The sequence below is a fragment of the Monodon monoceros genome, unplaced genomic scaffold (genome assembly GCF_005190385.1).
Source record: "Monodon monoceros isolate NGI ecotype Baffin Bay Population unplaced genomic scaffold, NGI_Narwhal_1 Super_Scaffold_13, whole genome shotgun sequence".
NCBI lineage: Eukaryota > Metazoa > Chordata > Mammalia > Artiodactyla > Monodontidae > Monodon > Monodon monoceros.
In genome coordinates, this window is record NW_021703769.1 from 77,399,086 (window position 1) to 77,415,558 (window position 16,473).

The 16,473-nt window shown below is 36.3% G+C and overlaps 1 protein-coding gene across 2 annotated transcripts in view; it reads left to right on the forward strand.

Annotated features, from left to right (window-relative positions):
- BAZ1B (bromodomain adjacent to zinc finger domain 1B) overlaps window positions 1–16,473 on the forward strand; it is a 65,267-nt gene that overhangs the window by 11,768 nt on the left and 37,026 nt on the right. For both annotated transcript variants that reach the window (XR_003793089.1, XM_029220163.1), the window contains exons 3-6: window positions 526–670; window positions 7,564–7,765; window positions 10,566–10,687; window positions 12,812–13,009. Coding sequence is in view for 1 of the 2 variants with exons in the window: in XM_029220163.1 (XP_029075996.1) it covers window positions 526–670; window positions 7,564–7,765; window positions 10,566–10,687; window positions 12,812–13,009 (667 nt within the window). In the remaining variant the exon portion in view is untranslated. The remainder of the gene's footprint in view (window positions 1–525; window positions 671–7,563; window positions 7,766–10,565; window positions 10,688–12,811; window positions 13,010–16,473) is intronic.

Genomic DNA, 16,473 nt, shown 5'->3' on the forward strand with positions numbered 1-16,473 from the left:
TTAATAAATGAAAAGTGGTACATCATTGTTTCACTTTGCAAGGAGTTCAAATCATGGTTCCAACATATTAACCATTCATGATTTATTTTTCTTATCTGTAAAATGAAAATTCTAGACCCCTCACAAGGTATTGTGAGAACTAAATGAAGGAATGCATTTTTATTGATTGAGACATAATAATTAAGTTATGGTCTCCCAACCAAAAATTGCGCAAAGGATATGTATAAAGAATTCATACCTGAAAAGGGAAGTCAACTGCAAAAACAAATGAATGGGAAAATGTTCAACCTTACTAATGATGTGTTTATTATTTTCATTTTATAGATGAGAAAATTAACATGGACAGGTCAGTCAGACAAAGCTATTTAAAAGTTCTTTCTTTATCCTGTATACCACATGGGTTTTAATCTTTGTATTCTCCAGTGCCTTGCATGTATTTGCTAAAGAGCTTTTTGCATTGATCTGAGCAACTCTCCGGATAGGCTGTCCTGCATTTTCTTGATAATTGATGACATGTTTGTTTAGTTTGAAGGAGGAGTTCCCTGCCTGGTATGAGAAACTTGTTCTGGAAATGGTTCACCATAACACAGCCTCCTTAGAGAAGTTAGTAGATACTGCTTGGTTGGAGATCATGACCAAATATGCTGTGGGAGAAGAGTGTGATTTTGAGGTGAGTGCCTATTTTTATTTATTTTTTTAATGTGATTTGACTCACCAAATGTCAGGATTGGAGCTTCCAACATAGATTATAGAATATATTTCTGTGTGAGTAAAAATGTACATTACATTTGAAGTCCACTTAATATCAAATATTTTAATCGCCAATTTTTTTTTTTTTTTTTTTAATGTGTTGGGTTTTCGTTGCTGCAGGCGGGCTTTCTCTAGTTGCGGCGAGCGGGGGCTACTCTTCGTTGTGGTGTGAGGGCTTCTTATTGCAGTGGCTTCTCTTGCTGTGGAGCACGGGCTTCAATAGTTGTGGCTCGTGGGCTCTAGAGCACAGGCTCAGTAGTTGTGGCGCACGGGCTCAGCTGCTCCGCGGTACGTGGGATCCTCCCAGACCAGGGCTCGAACCCATGTCCTCTGTGTTGACAGGTGGATTCCCAACCACTGCGCCACCAAGGAAGTCCCTAATCACCAAATTTTAGAACCACGTTTGTTACTGGGAATGTTGACTATTACAATAATTGTTAGACTGTGTATCATTGCAACGTTGTTTTCCCTTTTTTGTCCCTTTTTGATAACTCGATGCTGTATTGGCCTTGTTTGTTTTGTCATTTTTTTCATACTTTGTTTAAAAGACCTTTAGATATTTTTAGTCCAAATCTATGGAATCTATAGGCAAAAGATTTCATTTCCCTGCAACAGTGATTGAGTTGACTGTTTTGTTTTTCTATTTAAATTTTTAAATTTTCCAGCCCGTTACTGAAGGATAGCTATTACTGAAGTAAATAGGTAAGATAGCTATTACTATTACTAAAGGATTTACTAAAGTAGTTAGGTAAACTGTTTACGTAACACTAAAGCAATCCCTATATAATCCTTTGAAAACTTAAGTAAGATTCAGGCGGAAGGGAACTAACATTTGTTGAATTTCTGTATGTATTGGATACTGGGCTAGTTGCTTTACATAATGTCTTACAGAATCTGCACAGAAAGGTGAGGTGGTAAACAGGCACAGATGTTTAAGTAGCTTGTTCAGGTTGATGTAATGTACTAGTTAGTACTAGTGATTTCATCTGTATGTAATGAAATGGCTGACTGACAGTGGCCTGGACTTCTCAAACTTTAGCCTAAATAAAATCACTTAGAGGATTACTGAATGTACATTCTTGGGCCCCATCCCTTGAGAGCTTGATTCAAAAGGTCTAGGGTAGGGCCTGAAACTAACAAGCTCCAGGATGTGATGATACGAACACTCTGGGGACAACATTTTGAGTAGCATCGGCTTAACCAGTGAAGACATTTGATTCTCTCACATAATAAGTCTTAGAGGCAGGCAATTCCAAGTTTGGTATAGAGGCTGAATAATATTGTCAAGGACTTAAACTCCGTTTCTCTGCCTTTCTGCTCTGCTTTTCTCGGTGTGTTTGGTTTTGTCCTTAGCTTTGTTGCCTCTTGGTTGTGAAATTGTGACTGTGAGCACAATTGTTTGCTCACTCGCAATTCAGAGTGATCAAATATCTAAGCACAGTAAGAAAATCTTTACCAGAAGCATATTCCTCCTGTCCCCCTTTTTTTTTTTTAAAAAATATTTATTTATTTTGGCTGCGCTGGGTCTTATTTGCGGCACGCAGGACCTTTGTTGTGCCATGCGGGCTTCTTAGTTGTGGCATGCGAACTCTTAGTTGGCAGCATGCATGTGGGATCTAGTTCCCCAACCAGGGATCGAACCCGGGCCTCCTGCATTGGGAGTGCAGAGTCTTACCCACTGGACCACCAGGGAAGTCCCCCTCCTGTCCCCTTTTATCTTTACATGTTATTGCCTAGACCATGGCTTACATAATCCGTCCTTAGCTGCAGGGGGGCTGAGAAAGTGAATACTACCTTTTTTATAAAGCCTCAAAAGAGACAGGCTGGCAAGAGAAGAGGAGGAGGGGAATGGCCTAGGTAGCCCAACAATAGCCAGTAAGTCTGTGTCTATCTGGCTCCAAAGTCCTTGTTCTTTCTTTAATTTACTTTGACTCCTTGTATCTCCTAGCTACTTTTTAAAAATTTTGTAATTGTCTGTGGAATCATCATTGGGTTTTAATCACACACTATATCATTCAGTGTCCTGGCAGGAAACAGATGGCATATTCATATGGTGTAATCGAATTGAGTTTAATAAAGGAACTACAGACAGCAGACAGCAGTCTGATCTAGGTCAAGGAAAACTAACAAGGTTAAAGTACCTCATGGCTGTCAATAGTGGAGAGGCTTTACTACTTCTAAACCCCAAGTAAATGAGGGGAGGGAGTGGATACAGGAACTAGGAGAGAGTAATGTAATTGTAGAAAAGTACTTGGTAGTGAGAAGTAACCAACCTGCTAGGAAGACAGGGGAATGAATATACCATATGATTTTGTGCTTATGCTTCCCATGGGTGGAACTCACCAAAATCTAGAGGGCAAGGGAGCCCTTTGATGTAGTTCATAAAGATCAGCCTGTTTAAGCACAGAGCAAGGCAGAGAAGACTGGAGACAGATACGGAGTGGCAAAAGGAAGATACTCTGCACACATCTGCAAGGTGGAAGAGGAAGAGTTCCAGGAAGGGGGGGAGAGAGATTAGGGAGATAGGCGTGTCCATAAACATATGAAAAGATGTTTAAATTCATTAGTAATCTAGGAAATCAAATTGAAACCGTAGTGGGATCATTTTATACTCATTAGATTAGTAAATAAGAAAAAGTCAAAATAATGCCAAGTTTTGACAAGAATCTGGAGCTGCTCATTCACTGCTAACTATTTTGGTAAATGCTTTGGCATTATTGAATACAGTGGACTTTGACTAGGGTTTTTATTCTTGAGTATTTACTCTTTTGATAACTAATAATGTTGAGCACCTTATGTGCTTGTTGCTATTCTTCTATTTGTATTTTCTTTGGTGAAGTGTCTGTTCAGATCTTTGTCCATTTAAAAATTTAGTTTAAATTTAAATTACTTTCTTGTTTTTAAGTTGTGAGACTTATTTATATATTCTGCATACATATCCTTTATTAGATATGTGCTTTTGCTTTTTCTCCCAATCTAGGGCTTGTGTTTTTATTCTCTTAACAGTGTTTTTTGAAAAGCACAAGTTTTTAGTTTTGTTTTTTTTTTTTGCGGTACGTGGGCCTCTCACTGTTGTGGCCTCTCCCATTGCGGAGCACAGGCTCCGGACACGCAGGCTCAGTGGCCATGGCTCACGGGCCCAGCGGCTCCGCGGCACGTGGGATCTTCCCGGACCGGGGCACGAACCCGTGTCCCCTGCATCGGCAGGCGGACTCTCAATCACTGCGCCACCAGGGAAGCCCAAGTTTTTAGTTTTGATAAGCCAAATGGAAAGAAAGTACCTAACCATATCTGTAATTATGTGTAATATAAATGTTCTAAAAACTTCACTTAAAAGGTAGAGATTGTCAGATTGGATAAGAAAGCAACACGCGACTATCTGCTGCCTATAAGAAAGATACAAATAGAATAATATTAAAAGGGTGGAAAAAAGATACCATCCTAACATTAGTCAAAAGAAATCTGGTATGGCTATATAAGTGTCAGACAAAGTAGGTTTCAGGACAGAGAATATTACCATGAATAAAGAAGCATTTCGTAATGACAAAGGGATCAGTTTATTAAGAAGGCATAGCAGTCCTTAATGTTTATGTATTTACTAATGAGAGCTTCAGAGTACATGAAGCAAAAATAGAACTACCAAAAGAAATAGACAAGTCAAAATTATAGATGGAGATTTCAGCCCCCTCCCCTTTTCTCAATAACTGGTAGAAAGAGTAGACAAAAAGTCAGCCAGAATATAGAAAACCTGAATAACATTATCAACCAACTTGACCTAATTGTCATTTATAAAACATTCCACCTAATAACTGCAGAATACACATTCCTTTCAAGTGCATAGTTTATGATGGTAGACCATAGTCTGGGCCATAAAAAAAAATCAGTAAACTTACAAGGGTTCAAATCATACAAAGTATATACTCTGACCAGAATGGAATTAAATCAATAACAGATATCTGGAAACTCTGCAAATAATTGGAAACTAAATAACACACCTTTAACTTACTCATAGATTAAAGAAGAAATCAAAAGGGAAATTAGATAATATTTTGAACTGAATGAAAATACAGTATATTAGAATTTGTGAGATACTGCTTACAGTAGTGTTTAGGAGAAATGTATAATACTAAACATCTGTGAGAAAAAAAAGAAAGGTCTCAAATCATTGACCTTGGCTTTTACCTTGAGAAATAAGAAAAAGAACCCAAAGGAAACAGAAGAAGAATTAGTAAAAATCAGAGCAAAATCAATAAGATAGAAAACAGGAAAACCATAGAGGAAATCAGTGAAACCAAAAGCTGGTAATTTGAGAAGATCAATAAAATTAATAAACCTGTAGGCAAACTCAGGTAAAAAAAAAAAAGAAGACACGAATTAACCAATATGAAGAATTAGGTGATATCCCAACAGAGCCTACAGATATTGACAGAATAATAAGGGAATATTATTAACACCTTTAAGCCAATAAATCTGACAATTTAAATGAAAGCATTCCTTGAAAGACACAAACTACCAAAACTGACTGAAGAAGAAATAGAAACCTTTAATGGCCCTGTATCTATTAAATAAATTGAATTTGTAATGAAAATCATCCCACAAAGAAAACTTCAGGCCCAGATGTTGTCACTGGTGAATTCTACCAAACATTTAAGGAAGAAATAATACCAATTCTATATGTTATTTCAGAAAATAGAAGAGGAGGGAATTCTTCACAAATCATTTTATGAGGTCAGCATTACCCTGATATGGAAACCGTATAAGCACAAGAAAAAGCCACAGACTAAGAAAAAAAGTATGTTCTCAAAGCTCTCTTGTGAACCTAGATATAAAAGTTCTAATAAAAATTTTAGCAAGTGAAATCCAACATTATGTTAAAAGGCTAATACATCATGACTAAGTGGGATTTAGCCTAAGAATGCAAGGTTTTAAATTTCTAATTCTCCTTACTGATAAACCATATGATCATCTCAATTTACACACAAAATGCATTCGACAAAATCCAAATTCCTAATAAAAACTCCCAGATAACTGCAAATAGAAAGAAACTTCTTCAACCTGATAAATAGTATTTACAGAATAACATTCTACAGCTAACATCATACCTAATGATAAAAGACTGAATGTCTGCTTTCCTACTCTACTTAATATTATACTGGGGGTTCTAGTCAGAAAAAGAAGTAAAAGGCATCCAAATTGGAAAGGAAGAAGTAAAATTGCAGACAGCACGATTGTCTATGTAGAAAATCTCATGGAATCTACCATATAAGGTACTAGAACTAATAAGTGAGTTTAGCAAGGTAGCAGGATACAAGATAAATACAGTCATCCCTTGGTATCCGTGAAGGATTGGTTCCAGGACCCTGTGGATACCAAAATCTGCAGATGCTCAAGCCCCTTATATAAAATGGTGTAGTGTTTGCATTTAACCTATGCACATCCTGCAGTATACGTTAAATTACCTGTAGATTACTTATAATACCTAATACACATGTAAATGCTGTGTAAATAGTTGCCAATGTGAAGCAAATTCATATTTCGCTTTTTGGAATTTCTTTTTCTTTCTTTCTTTTTTTTTTTTTTTAATATTTTCGATACGTGGTTGGTTGAATCCACAGATATGGAACCTGTGGAAATGAAGGGCCCACTATACAAAAAACCAATTTGTATTTCTATGTGTTAGCAGCAAACAGTTGGAAATTGAAATTAAAAAATTCAATACCATTTATAGTAACATCAAAAAATCTGGAATACTCTGGGAGTAAATCTGACAAAAGATGTGTAAGACCTATACACAAAACTATAAAACATTGCTTAGGGAAATTAAAGAAGGCCTTAAATGATGGAGAGGTAGACTTTGTTCATTGGTCAGAAAACTAAATATTGTTAAGATGTCAGTTCTTCCCAAATTGACATATAGATTCAACACAATTAATAGTAAAATCCCAGCAGCTTGTTTGTAGGGACTGCCAAGCTGATTGTAATGCAAAAAACCTAGCCAGAACAACTTTGAAAGATAGACCAGTAGATTGGTATAAAGATAGACCAGTAGATCAGTGGAACAGAGTAGCATCCGGAAATCGGTGTGAGCACGCGCACACACACTCACTCTCACTCTCTCTCTCTCTCTCTCTCTCTCTCTCTCTCTCTCTCTCTCTCTCTCTCTCACTCTCACTCTCTCTCTCTCTCTCTCTCTCTCTCTCTCTCTCTCTCTCTCTCTCTCTCTCTCTCTGTGCTGATTTTTGATAGAGGTGGAAAGGTAATTAAGTGAAGAAAAGATAGTCTTTTCAACAGATGGTTCTGGAGAGTTGAATATCCATATATATATTTTTTTAGAAAATGGAAATTCTTGAACTTTATTTACACATTCCTCAGGTTTGTGCAGTAGTTGCCCTTTGGCATTAGTACATTGGTACATGAATTATGAACTAGATTGTGATCATTTTATTTTTTAAGATATATTTCAACCTGGAGATCTGAGAAATAAAGTTGGAAAAAATCACTGTGCTTGACTACTTTAGAGTTTCAGTGACTTTTGTCAGGTGAGGTGGAATGTGTATTGGATAATATATTCTAAATGTTACCTTTAGGTTTCTAGTTCTTAATATCTTTTTTTTTCTTAATATTTATTTATTTATTTATTTGGCTGCACTGGGTCTTAGTTACGGCATGCAGGTGCAGCATGTGGGATCTAGTTCCCTGACCAGGGGTTGAACCTAGGCCCCCTGCATTGGGAGCATGGAGTCTTAGCCACTGGATCACCAGGCAAGTCCCCTTAATTATTATCTTTGATTCTTTCTTCTGTCTCCCTTATAGGTTGGGAAGGAAAAAATGCTAAAGGTGAGGATTGTGAAGATTCATCCTTTGGATAAAGTGGATGAAGAGGCCACTGAGAAGAAATCTGATGGTGCCTGTGATTCTCCCTCAAGTGACAAAGAGAATTCTAGCCAAATCGCTCAGGACCATCAGAAGAAGGAGGCAATTGTGAAAGAGGATGAAGGAAGGAGAGAGAGTATTAGTACGTATGATAGTAGCTTTCCTTAATGAGTTATGCAACTCATATTATGCGCAAATCTTTTTGAGTTCTCTAGCAATTAAATTTGTAATTGGGTTTGTTGCTATATAGACATGATTTTGTCTGTTTATGGTTCGGAAAACAACTAAAATACCTACAAAGTGAATCAAGATTTAAATCTCCCTACACAATTAAGACAATTGGGAAGTCATTTCCTCTAGTTGCTTGGAAATCTGTGTGTACATACCTAGCTACCCAAGATGGGAAAGTAAGTTTGCCTGCCTTTTCTCTTTAAGTTGGAATTATGTATATATGTGGAAGGGGTGTGATCAGAGTATGAGGGATAAATTCTAATCTGTTTCTCTTCACGTTGCAAGCCAGTGTGACGGTTTTGAGATACTTCCTTTTATCTGTATTTTGTAACTCAAATTCGTCTCAGATGGGAGCTGCCAGAATTCTGAAACACTATGATATCTGAAAGTAATTTTTAGGGACCTGGAGACCTAATGTAATGTTTTGAAAGTTGAAGAACTGAGACATTGCCCATTGGAAAAATAAATCGTCCTCTGAGGTCGTCTTTTTCTTTTTTTAAATCTGTGTCAGTAAGGAATTTGACTGGGATAGGTGTCTTCTGTCTCCACAAATACGAGTACTCAAGTATTCATGTATATTGATCCCCCTCCCCATGATTGTTAGAGGATCAAATTTTACCTCATTATTTAACTATTAGAAAGTTTGAATTAGAACATTTCATTAGAATGTTATGCTGTATGTCTTCCATTCTATTCTTTGTCTCTCCAGATGTTTTGGATATGTGCAGATGGTTTTAAAGGAATGTTCTTATCTAGTCCCGAGGAAACTTCTGAGACTCGTCTGCCCCAGTTGTTGATGCTTCAGTTTTGTTTTCCACTCTGCATTTTGAATGCTAATGTCTATGTTTTTCAGTTTCTCTTTTCCTTCTTTTTGATACTGAAGTTTTCTAACATGTATATTACTTATAATTCCCAAGACTTGAGGTTGATAAGTGTGTTGGTTAGGTGTTGACTGATGATATGTCTTCTAACACTTCTTCTAGAACCAGATCATTGGAATACCAATGATGTGTTACAGTTGTTAGTTTTATGCCTTAAACGTGTACTAGGAACCCCTAGTTTTAGGCTTTGGCTTCTTTTTTAGGGTGTTATATGCCTTAGTTTAGGTTTTAATTTTGGGATATAATGTTATTGCTAGTATGTGGAAAGAATGGTAGGCAGGCTAAAGAATGTTATGATGTACTCTGAATGTTTTCAAGGGGAAAACTGATTAGAATTTACATAGAAATATGAGAGACAAATTCCAGTATACAAAATGTTTTCTCACAAGGTAACCTTCCTTCTACTTTATGGGGGGAAAAATGTATTAGGCAGGAACTTTTCAGTTTTGTGTTTTTAACCTCACTGTTACGAATGTCTATGTTCTTCCTTCATCTCAGAAGGGAGCTGTCTGTCCTTCCTCTTGGTCAAGATACTTGTGCTTTGAATTCCATTCCTTCCTGCTTTCTCAAGGATTGGGTTAACTCTTATTATTCTACTCTACAGTGTTTTTAACCCTCTCTCTAATGGTTCTTCTCAACTTATAAATGAAGTCCCATTTTCTAAAAACAAAAACATACCCTCCCTTGATCCTGTTCTTCTATTTCTGTCTTACTCATTCAAGCCAAAGTTCTTGAGAATGTTGTCTCCACTTTCTGACCATCAGTTTATTCCTTATGCTATTATAGTGTAACTTCTGCCTCTTTACTCCTAAAACTGTTCCTGATAAGGTTATGGGTGACCCCTAATTGCCAAATCCACTGATTTCTTCTTAGTCCATTTTACTTTTCTTTTACATTTAACACTGTTGGTCACTCTCAAATCTTTTAGTTTATTTGATAGCACAGTCTCCTATTTCTCTAACTACTTTTCTTTTTTTATTTTCTTTTTCCCCACTGCCATTCCTTAGATTTTTTTCATATGGTTTTTGTTCTGCCTTTTTATTTTTATTTATTTATTTATTTTTGCCTTTTTATTTTTCACTACATCATCATCTACTTGATTTCTAAGGCAGAAAACTTAGAAACCTTTAACATTCCCACATCTAGTTGGTTACCAAGTCTGTCTTCTTGACTGTTTCCTTCACCATTCTGATACATTAATCCAGATGTTTAAGATTATATCTTATGATTCCCTTTCTTCAGTCTCACCTTCCCATTTTATTCATTTTCTAACTGCTGAAAGTGCTTTTTCTTTTTCTTCATTTTTTCACACTAGTGCTCTTTCCAAAATGTACATCTAGTTAGTTAGATCAAAAATCCTTTGTTTCCCTAGTGTCCGTAAGACAAATTCCAGCCTATATGAATGGTATACAAGGTTCGTTATAATTTATAAGCCCCTACTTACCTCTGTAGTCTGATTTTTTAAATTGTACTGTAGATCATATTCACCTGTATCTCATTATTTGCAGTCTCTGAACAAGTCATATTCTTTCTGAGTCTTCCCTGCCTATCATCCAGACTAAATTAGACATTGCTTCTCTCTTTTTGAGTATTTTTCTCTCTAATCTAGTATTTTTCTATACCAATCTCTATTATAGTATTTACCACATTGTATTGTAATTATTGTTGACTCCTCCCATAGACTTTAGCTACTTGAAGTAAGGACCTTATGATTTACCTTTTGGCCCCATCACTCAGTGCTTGGTTGCAGAGTAGCTGTTCAGGAAGATTACTGAGTGGATAGAATTAAAAGAATTATTTTTTTCGCTAATTTTCTATTGATTTGATTAGATGACAGAGCACGTAGATCTCCACGAAAACTTCCTACTTCATTAAAGAAAGGAGAGAGGAAATGGGCACCTCCAAAATTTCTGCCTCACAAATATGATGTGAAACTACAAAATGAAGATAAGGTTAGTTGGCACTTTATATTAAACCTCTTACATGTAGTAGATGTTGTTTAAGAAAATATCAAAGGGCTCGTTTTCTCGTAGAAAATGTGCTAAAGAAAAATGTAAGTAAATGTTTCTACAACAAATTCTGAGTGGTTTTCTGGTCTTTGTAATTATGACTTTAAACTGTATTGTCTTTCCTAGGAGATAACATGCTTTTTCCTTTTTAATAGGAATTATTAGGGTGTGAGAGTAGTTTACATTTGAGCTTCAAACTTAGTTATTTGAAAAAACAAGACTCTGTTTCCAGTGGTTATGGGCTTCCTGAGGAAATAGCTCTTCCCAGTTAAAAGCAGAGCAATTTGTAATATAATTAAACTCAGAAAGTGAGTTAACTCTAACCAGTGCTTTTTCAAGGCATCTGAAGCTAATAATCTAAAATGGTGAATACCCTTTAAATAACTTAGTACTATGTTTTATGGATTCTAAGATGTTCAACTTTCATATTTTTATATTTCCAGAATCAGGATATGTATCTTTTTTTTTTAAATTGAAGTATAGTTGATTTATAATATTGTGTTAGTTTCTGGTGTACAGCAGAGTGATTCAGTTATACATATATATATGTATATTCTTTTTCATATTCATTTCCATTAGAGTTTATTACAAGATATTGAATATAATTCCCTTTGCTATACAGTAGGACCTTGTTGTTTATCTATTTTATATATAGTAGTTTGTATCTGCTGGAATCAGGATATATCTCAATATCAATTGGCAAGAATTCTTTTCTTTGTGGTACATAATGTGTCTTTCATTAATAGCATTCTAGATTTCATGAAATATGCCATGTTGCTTTTGGGTACTTTTATTCCTATATGTCTAAGATCTCATCATTAGAAAGAAGCAGGAGGGCAGCTAGGTGTGGAAGGCAGTTGCACATTTGTCTTCATGTCTAACTGTTATATAGAAGAAACAGCTATGGCCTGAGAAATTAAATAATTCTATCAAAGTTCCTAATTTAATAAATGAGATTAGGAAGGATTATAACCTGGATCTCTTGCCTCTTTAGAGTGTTGTTTTTTTCCCACGTCAGAATGCTGACAAGTCTTATTTCATTTTGACTCATTTGTTTTATAGTTAGTGACCTGAAGACATTACTGGATTGTTAGGATTTCTTTATATTTGAAAATTGTGTGTTAAATACAATTTTTCACTAAGTTTCTTAGCTCCCGTTCAGCAGGGTGGCTAGTTAAAACATCATTGCTGGGACCTCCCTGGTGGCGCAGCAGTTAGGAATCCACCTGCCAATGGCAGGGGACACGGGTTCGAGCCCTGGTCTGGAAAGATCCCACATGCCACAGAGCAACTAAGCCCGTGCGCCACAACTGCTGAGCCTGCACTCTAGAGCCCGCAAGCCACAACTACTGAAGCCTCCGCGCCTAGAGCCTATACTCCGCAAGAGAAGCCACTACAATGAGAAGCCCGTGCACTGCAATGAAGAGTAGACCCCGCTCGCCGCAACTAGAGAAAGCCCGTGCACAGCAGCGAAGACCCAGTGCAGCCAAAAATAAATAAACAACAAATAAATAAAAGAAAAATGAATCCCTTACTGATGTACCTTTATGTAGTATCCCCTTCCTTTTATAAGCGATTGATGATGACTTTCCATTTACTTCTTTTTCAAAAAAATTTATTTATTTATTTAGCTGCACCGGGTCTTAGTTGCAGCATGCATGATCTTCGTTGCCTCGTGTGGGATATTTAGCTGCGGCATGCAGGCTCTTTGTTACAGCAGGCGGGATCTAGTTCCCTGACCAAGGATCGAACCTGAGCCCCCTGCATTGGCAGCATGGAGTCTTAACTGCTAGACCACCAGGGAAGTCCCTCCATTTACTTCTAATTCTTAACAAGAGGAACTGTTGGTTCAACAGATATACCCATTTTTAGGACTTTGATACATATTGACACATTGCCTACAGATATCTTTAACATTCTGTCTCTGAAAATTATTCTTCTTCTATCTAGTATATAACCTATTTTATAGGTGTAATGATGAGTTTTCCAGAGAGAATATAAATCTTTGTTCTCATTGGTTAATTGCTTTTTACCCCAGTGGTGAGTTATTTCTGTTTGTTAACCTAGATCATCAGTAATGTGCCAGCAGACAGCTTGATTCGTACAGAACGCCCACCAAATAAGGAGATACTTCGATACTTTATACGACATAACGCATTACGGGCTGGGACTGGTGAAAATGCACCTTGGGTGGTAGAAGATGAATTAGTGAAGAAATACTCCTTGCCTAGCAAGTTCAGTGACTTTCTGCTTGATCCATACAAGGTAAGGTCACTTAAGTTTTGGACAGCAGGATGGAACACTATTGAATGAATTTATTTCCTCTGACGGTTACAGTAGATTTTGAACTCTTAACTTCAGATAATGAATTCAAAGTTTTCACATATATCTATTTCATATAGGTTGTGATTATGGGGTTGGTAGGGAAGAGGCCACACTGAATATCTCCTCTTCTAATTTGACTTATTTTACTATGGTTGCATAATTAAAACAAAGAAACAAATTACATGCATGTGCTTTTTTGTCTCAGATCTTTCTTGGAATGAGGTATGGTATTAAAAAAATTATTTTTGCAAATTGATTACTAAAAATGAAAACTGATTTTGTATGTGAGATAAGAAGATCAAATATACTTTCAGCCTTGAAAAGAACTAAGTATTGCTTTGTATGACAGATTAGTAGAAAATCTAGCACTTCTCTCTATTATTTTTCCTTTAATTATCTCATTTGATTTTCAGAATATTCTTGTAAAGTTGTATGGTAATATATACTTTCATCTCTTTCTTGTAATTATGAAAAACTAAGGCTATCTTACAACTGAGTCATACAACTAAATTACTTCAATTACCTTATGTTGATATCGTTAACAAAAGTATATTGAGAAATAATTTTATTTCTTCAAACATTGGTAAAGACCTCCAACCGTAGTTTAGCATTAGCATGTTTTCTTATTCTAGACCAGCACGATCAGGCGTTATCTTCCATTATGCTCTTTAAATTTTTAACATTTGTGTAAAAAGAAAAATTTAGGGATTAGTTGACTTTTTCTAGATCAGGACTAAAATTTCCATGGAACACTATTTAGTAAACCTAAACTTTTTTTTATTATTTTTATTTTTATTGGAGTATAATTGGCTTTACAGTGTTTTGTTAGTTTCTGCTGCTACAATGAAGTGAATCAGCTATATGTATACCTATATCCCTTACCTCTCGGACCTCCCACCCGCCATCCCACCCATCTAGGTTGTCACAGAGTACTGGGCTGAGCTCCCTGTGCTATACAGCAGGTTCCCACTAGCTATTTTACACATGGTAGTGTATTTATGTCAAACCTAATCTCCCAGTTCATCCCACCCTCCCCTTCCCCCCATGTCCACATGTCCATTCTCTACGTCTACATCTCTATTCCTGCCCTGCAAATAGGTTCATCTGTACCTAGAATTTTTCTAGATTCCACATATATGCATTAATATACAATATTTGTTTTTCTCTTTCTGGCTTACTTCACTCTGTATGACAGACTCTAGGTCCATCCACATCTCTGCAAATGACCCAATTTCGTTCCTTTTTATGGCTGAGTAATATTCCATTGTATATGTGTACCCACGTCTTCTTTATCCATTCATCTGTTGTTGGACATTTAGGTTGTTTCCATGTCCTGGCTATCGTAAATAGTACTGTAATGAACATTGGGGTACATGTGTCCTTTTGAATTATGGTTTTCTCAGGGTATATGCCCAGTAGTGGGATTGCTGGGTCATTTTGGTAGTTCTGTTCTCAGTTTTTTTAAGGAACCTCCATACTGTTTTCCACAGTGTCTGTATCAATTTACATTCCCACCAACAGTGCAAAAGTGTTCCGATTGGGCTTCCCTGGTGGCGCAGTGGTTGAGAGTCCGCCTGCCGATGCAGGGGACATGGGTTTGTGCCCCGGTCTGGGAAGATCCCACATGCCATGGAGCGGCTGGGCCCGTGAGCCATGGCCGCTGAGCCTGCGCGTCCGGAGCCTGTGCTCCGCAACGGGAGAGGCCACAACAATGAGAGGCCCGCGTACCACAAAAAAAAAAAAAAAAAAGTGTTCCGTTTTCTCCACACCCTCTCCAGCGTTTATTGTTTATAGATTTTTTGGTGATGGCCATTGTGACTGGTGTGAGGTGATACCTCATTGTAGTTTTGATTCGCATTTCTCTAACAGCCAGTGATGTTGAGCATCTTTTCATGTGCCTCTTTGCAATCTGAATGTCTTCTTTGGTGAAATGTCTATTTAGGTCTTCCACCCATTGTTTAATTGGGTTGTTTGTTTTTTGGATATTGAGCTCCATGAGCTGTTTGTATATTTTGGAGATTAGTCCTTTGTCAGTTGCTTCGTTTGCAAATATTTTCTCCCATTCTGAGGGTTGTCTTTTCGTCTCGTTTATGGTTTCCTTTTGCTGTGCAAAAGCTTTTAAGTTTAATTAGGTCCCATTTGTTTATTTTTGTTTTTATTTTCATTACTTTAGGAGGTGGGTCAAAAAAGATCTTGCTGTGATTTATGTCACAGCATTATCTTCCATTAGGCTCTTTAAATTTTTATCATTTGTGTAAAAAGACAAATTTAGGGATTAGTTGACTTTTTCTAGATCAGGACTAAAATTTCCATAGAACTATTTAGTAAACCTAAACTTTTTCTTAAATTTTTTTATTTACTGAGGGGAAATTTTAATTTGTTTTCGTTTTATTGCTGTAGAGTTTTGGAACTGTGATACAGCTTTCGGTGGTTATAACAGGAACTTACTACCTTTACTGTATGGAAATTGTATATAAGATCATCTCTAAATAGGTTTTAGACTCTTGGATCATTTGAGTACTAAATATTTTCTTCTTTTTAAATTTTACAGTTGTCTTTTATGTATTTTAGTTCAGTGATTCAAATATGTGAGTAACATGAAAGAAAGACTGAGTATAATTTATGGGTAAAAAGGTCTTTGGGTTTTATTAGAACAAAAAAGCTGATCCACACTTTCTGTAGGAGCCAGAGACTTAGAATTCCAGGAATTTATATCTTTTTTGTTTGTTTTGTTTTAAGAATTTATTATATCTTGAAAAGCAATTTCTGAAGAAATTGGCTACTCTGAAATTTTCTAATGAGGGCTTAAAATATTAACTTAATGAATTTTGGCTGTAATTCTGATAGAGACTAGAAGTACAAGCTTGTTTACACTAAACTGCTGTAAGAAGGCAGTGATTCTACTTAGAGAAATTGAGTCATGTAAGATACCAGTCTATAAATTCAGAGCATACACTTGCCTTTTAATGTATTTTGCATACCTTAAACAATAATTTCTTATTCCTCAATACTATTTGACATTTCACTGATTTTATCTTTTGAGTTTATGTATGTTTGTTTTTCCTTTTTATAAAATTGGTTTTCTCAAAGAACTTTTGGCATCTCAGCCAGGACAGAATATAGTAAAGGTATGGATAAGTAGACCATAAAAGAGTGCTTTGGATTCTTTCCTGATCTAAAGGAAATTTAAAATAATGCAGTGGGGACTTCCCTGGCGGTCCACTGGTTAAGACTTTGCCTTCCAGTGCAGGGGGTGCAGGTTCAATCCCTAGTCAGGGAGCTAAGATCCCACATGCCTCAGAGCCAAAAAACCAAAACATATAGCAGAAGCAATATTGTAACAAATTCAATAAAGACTCTAAAACTGGTCCACATCAAAAAAAAAATCTTAAAAAAGATAAGTA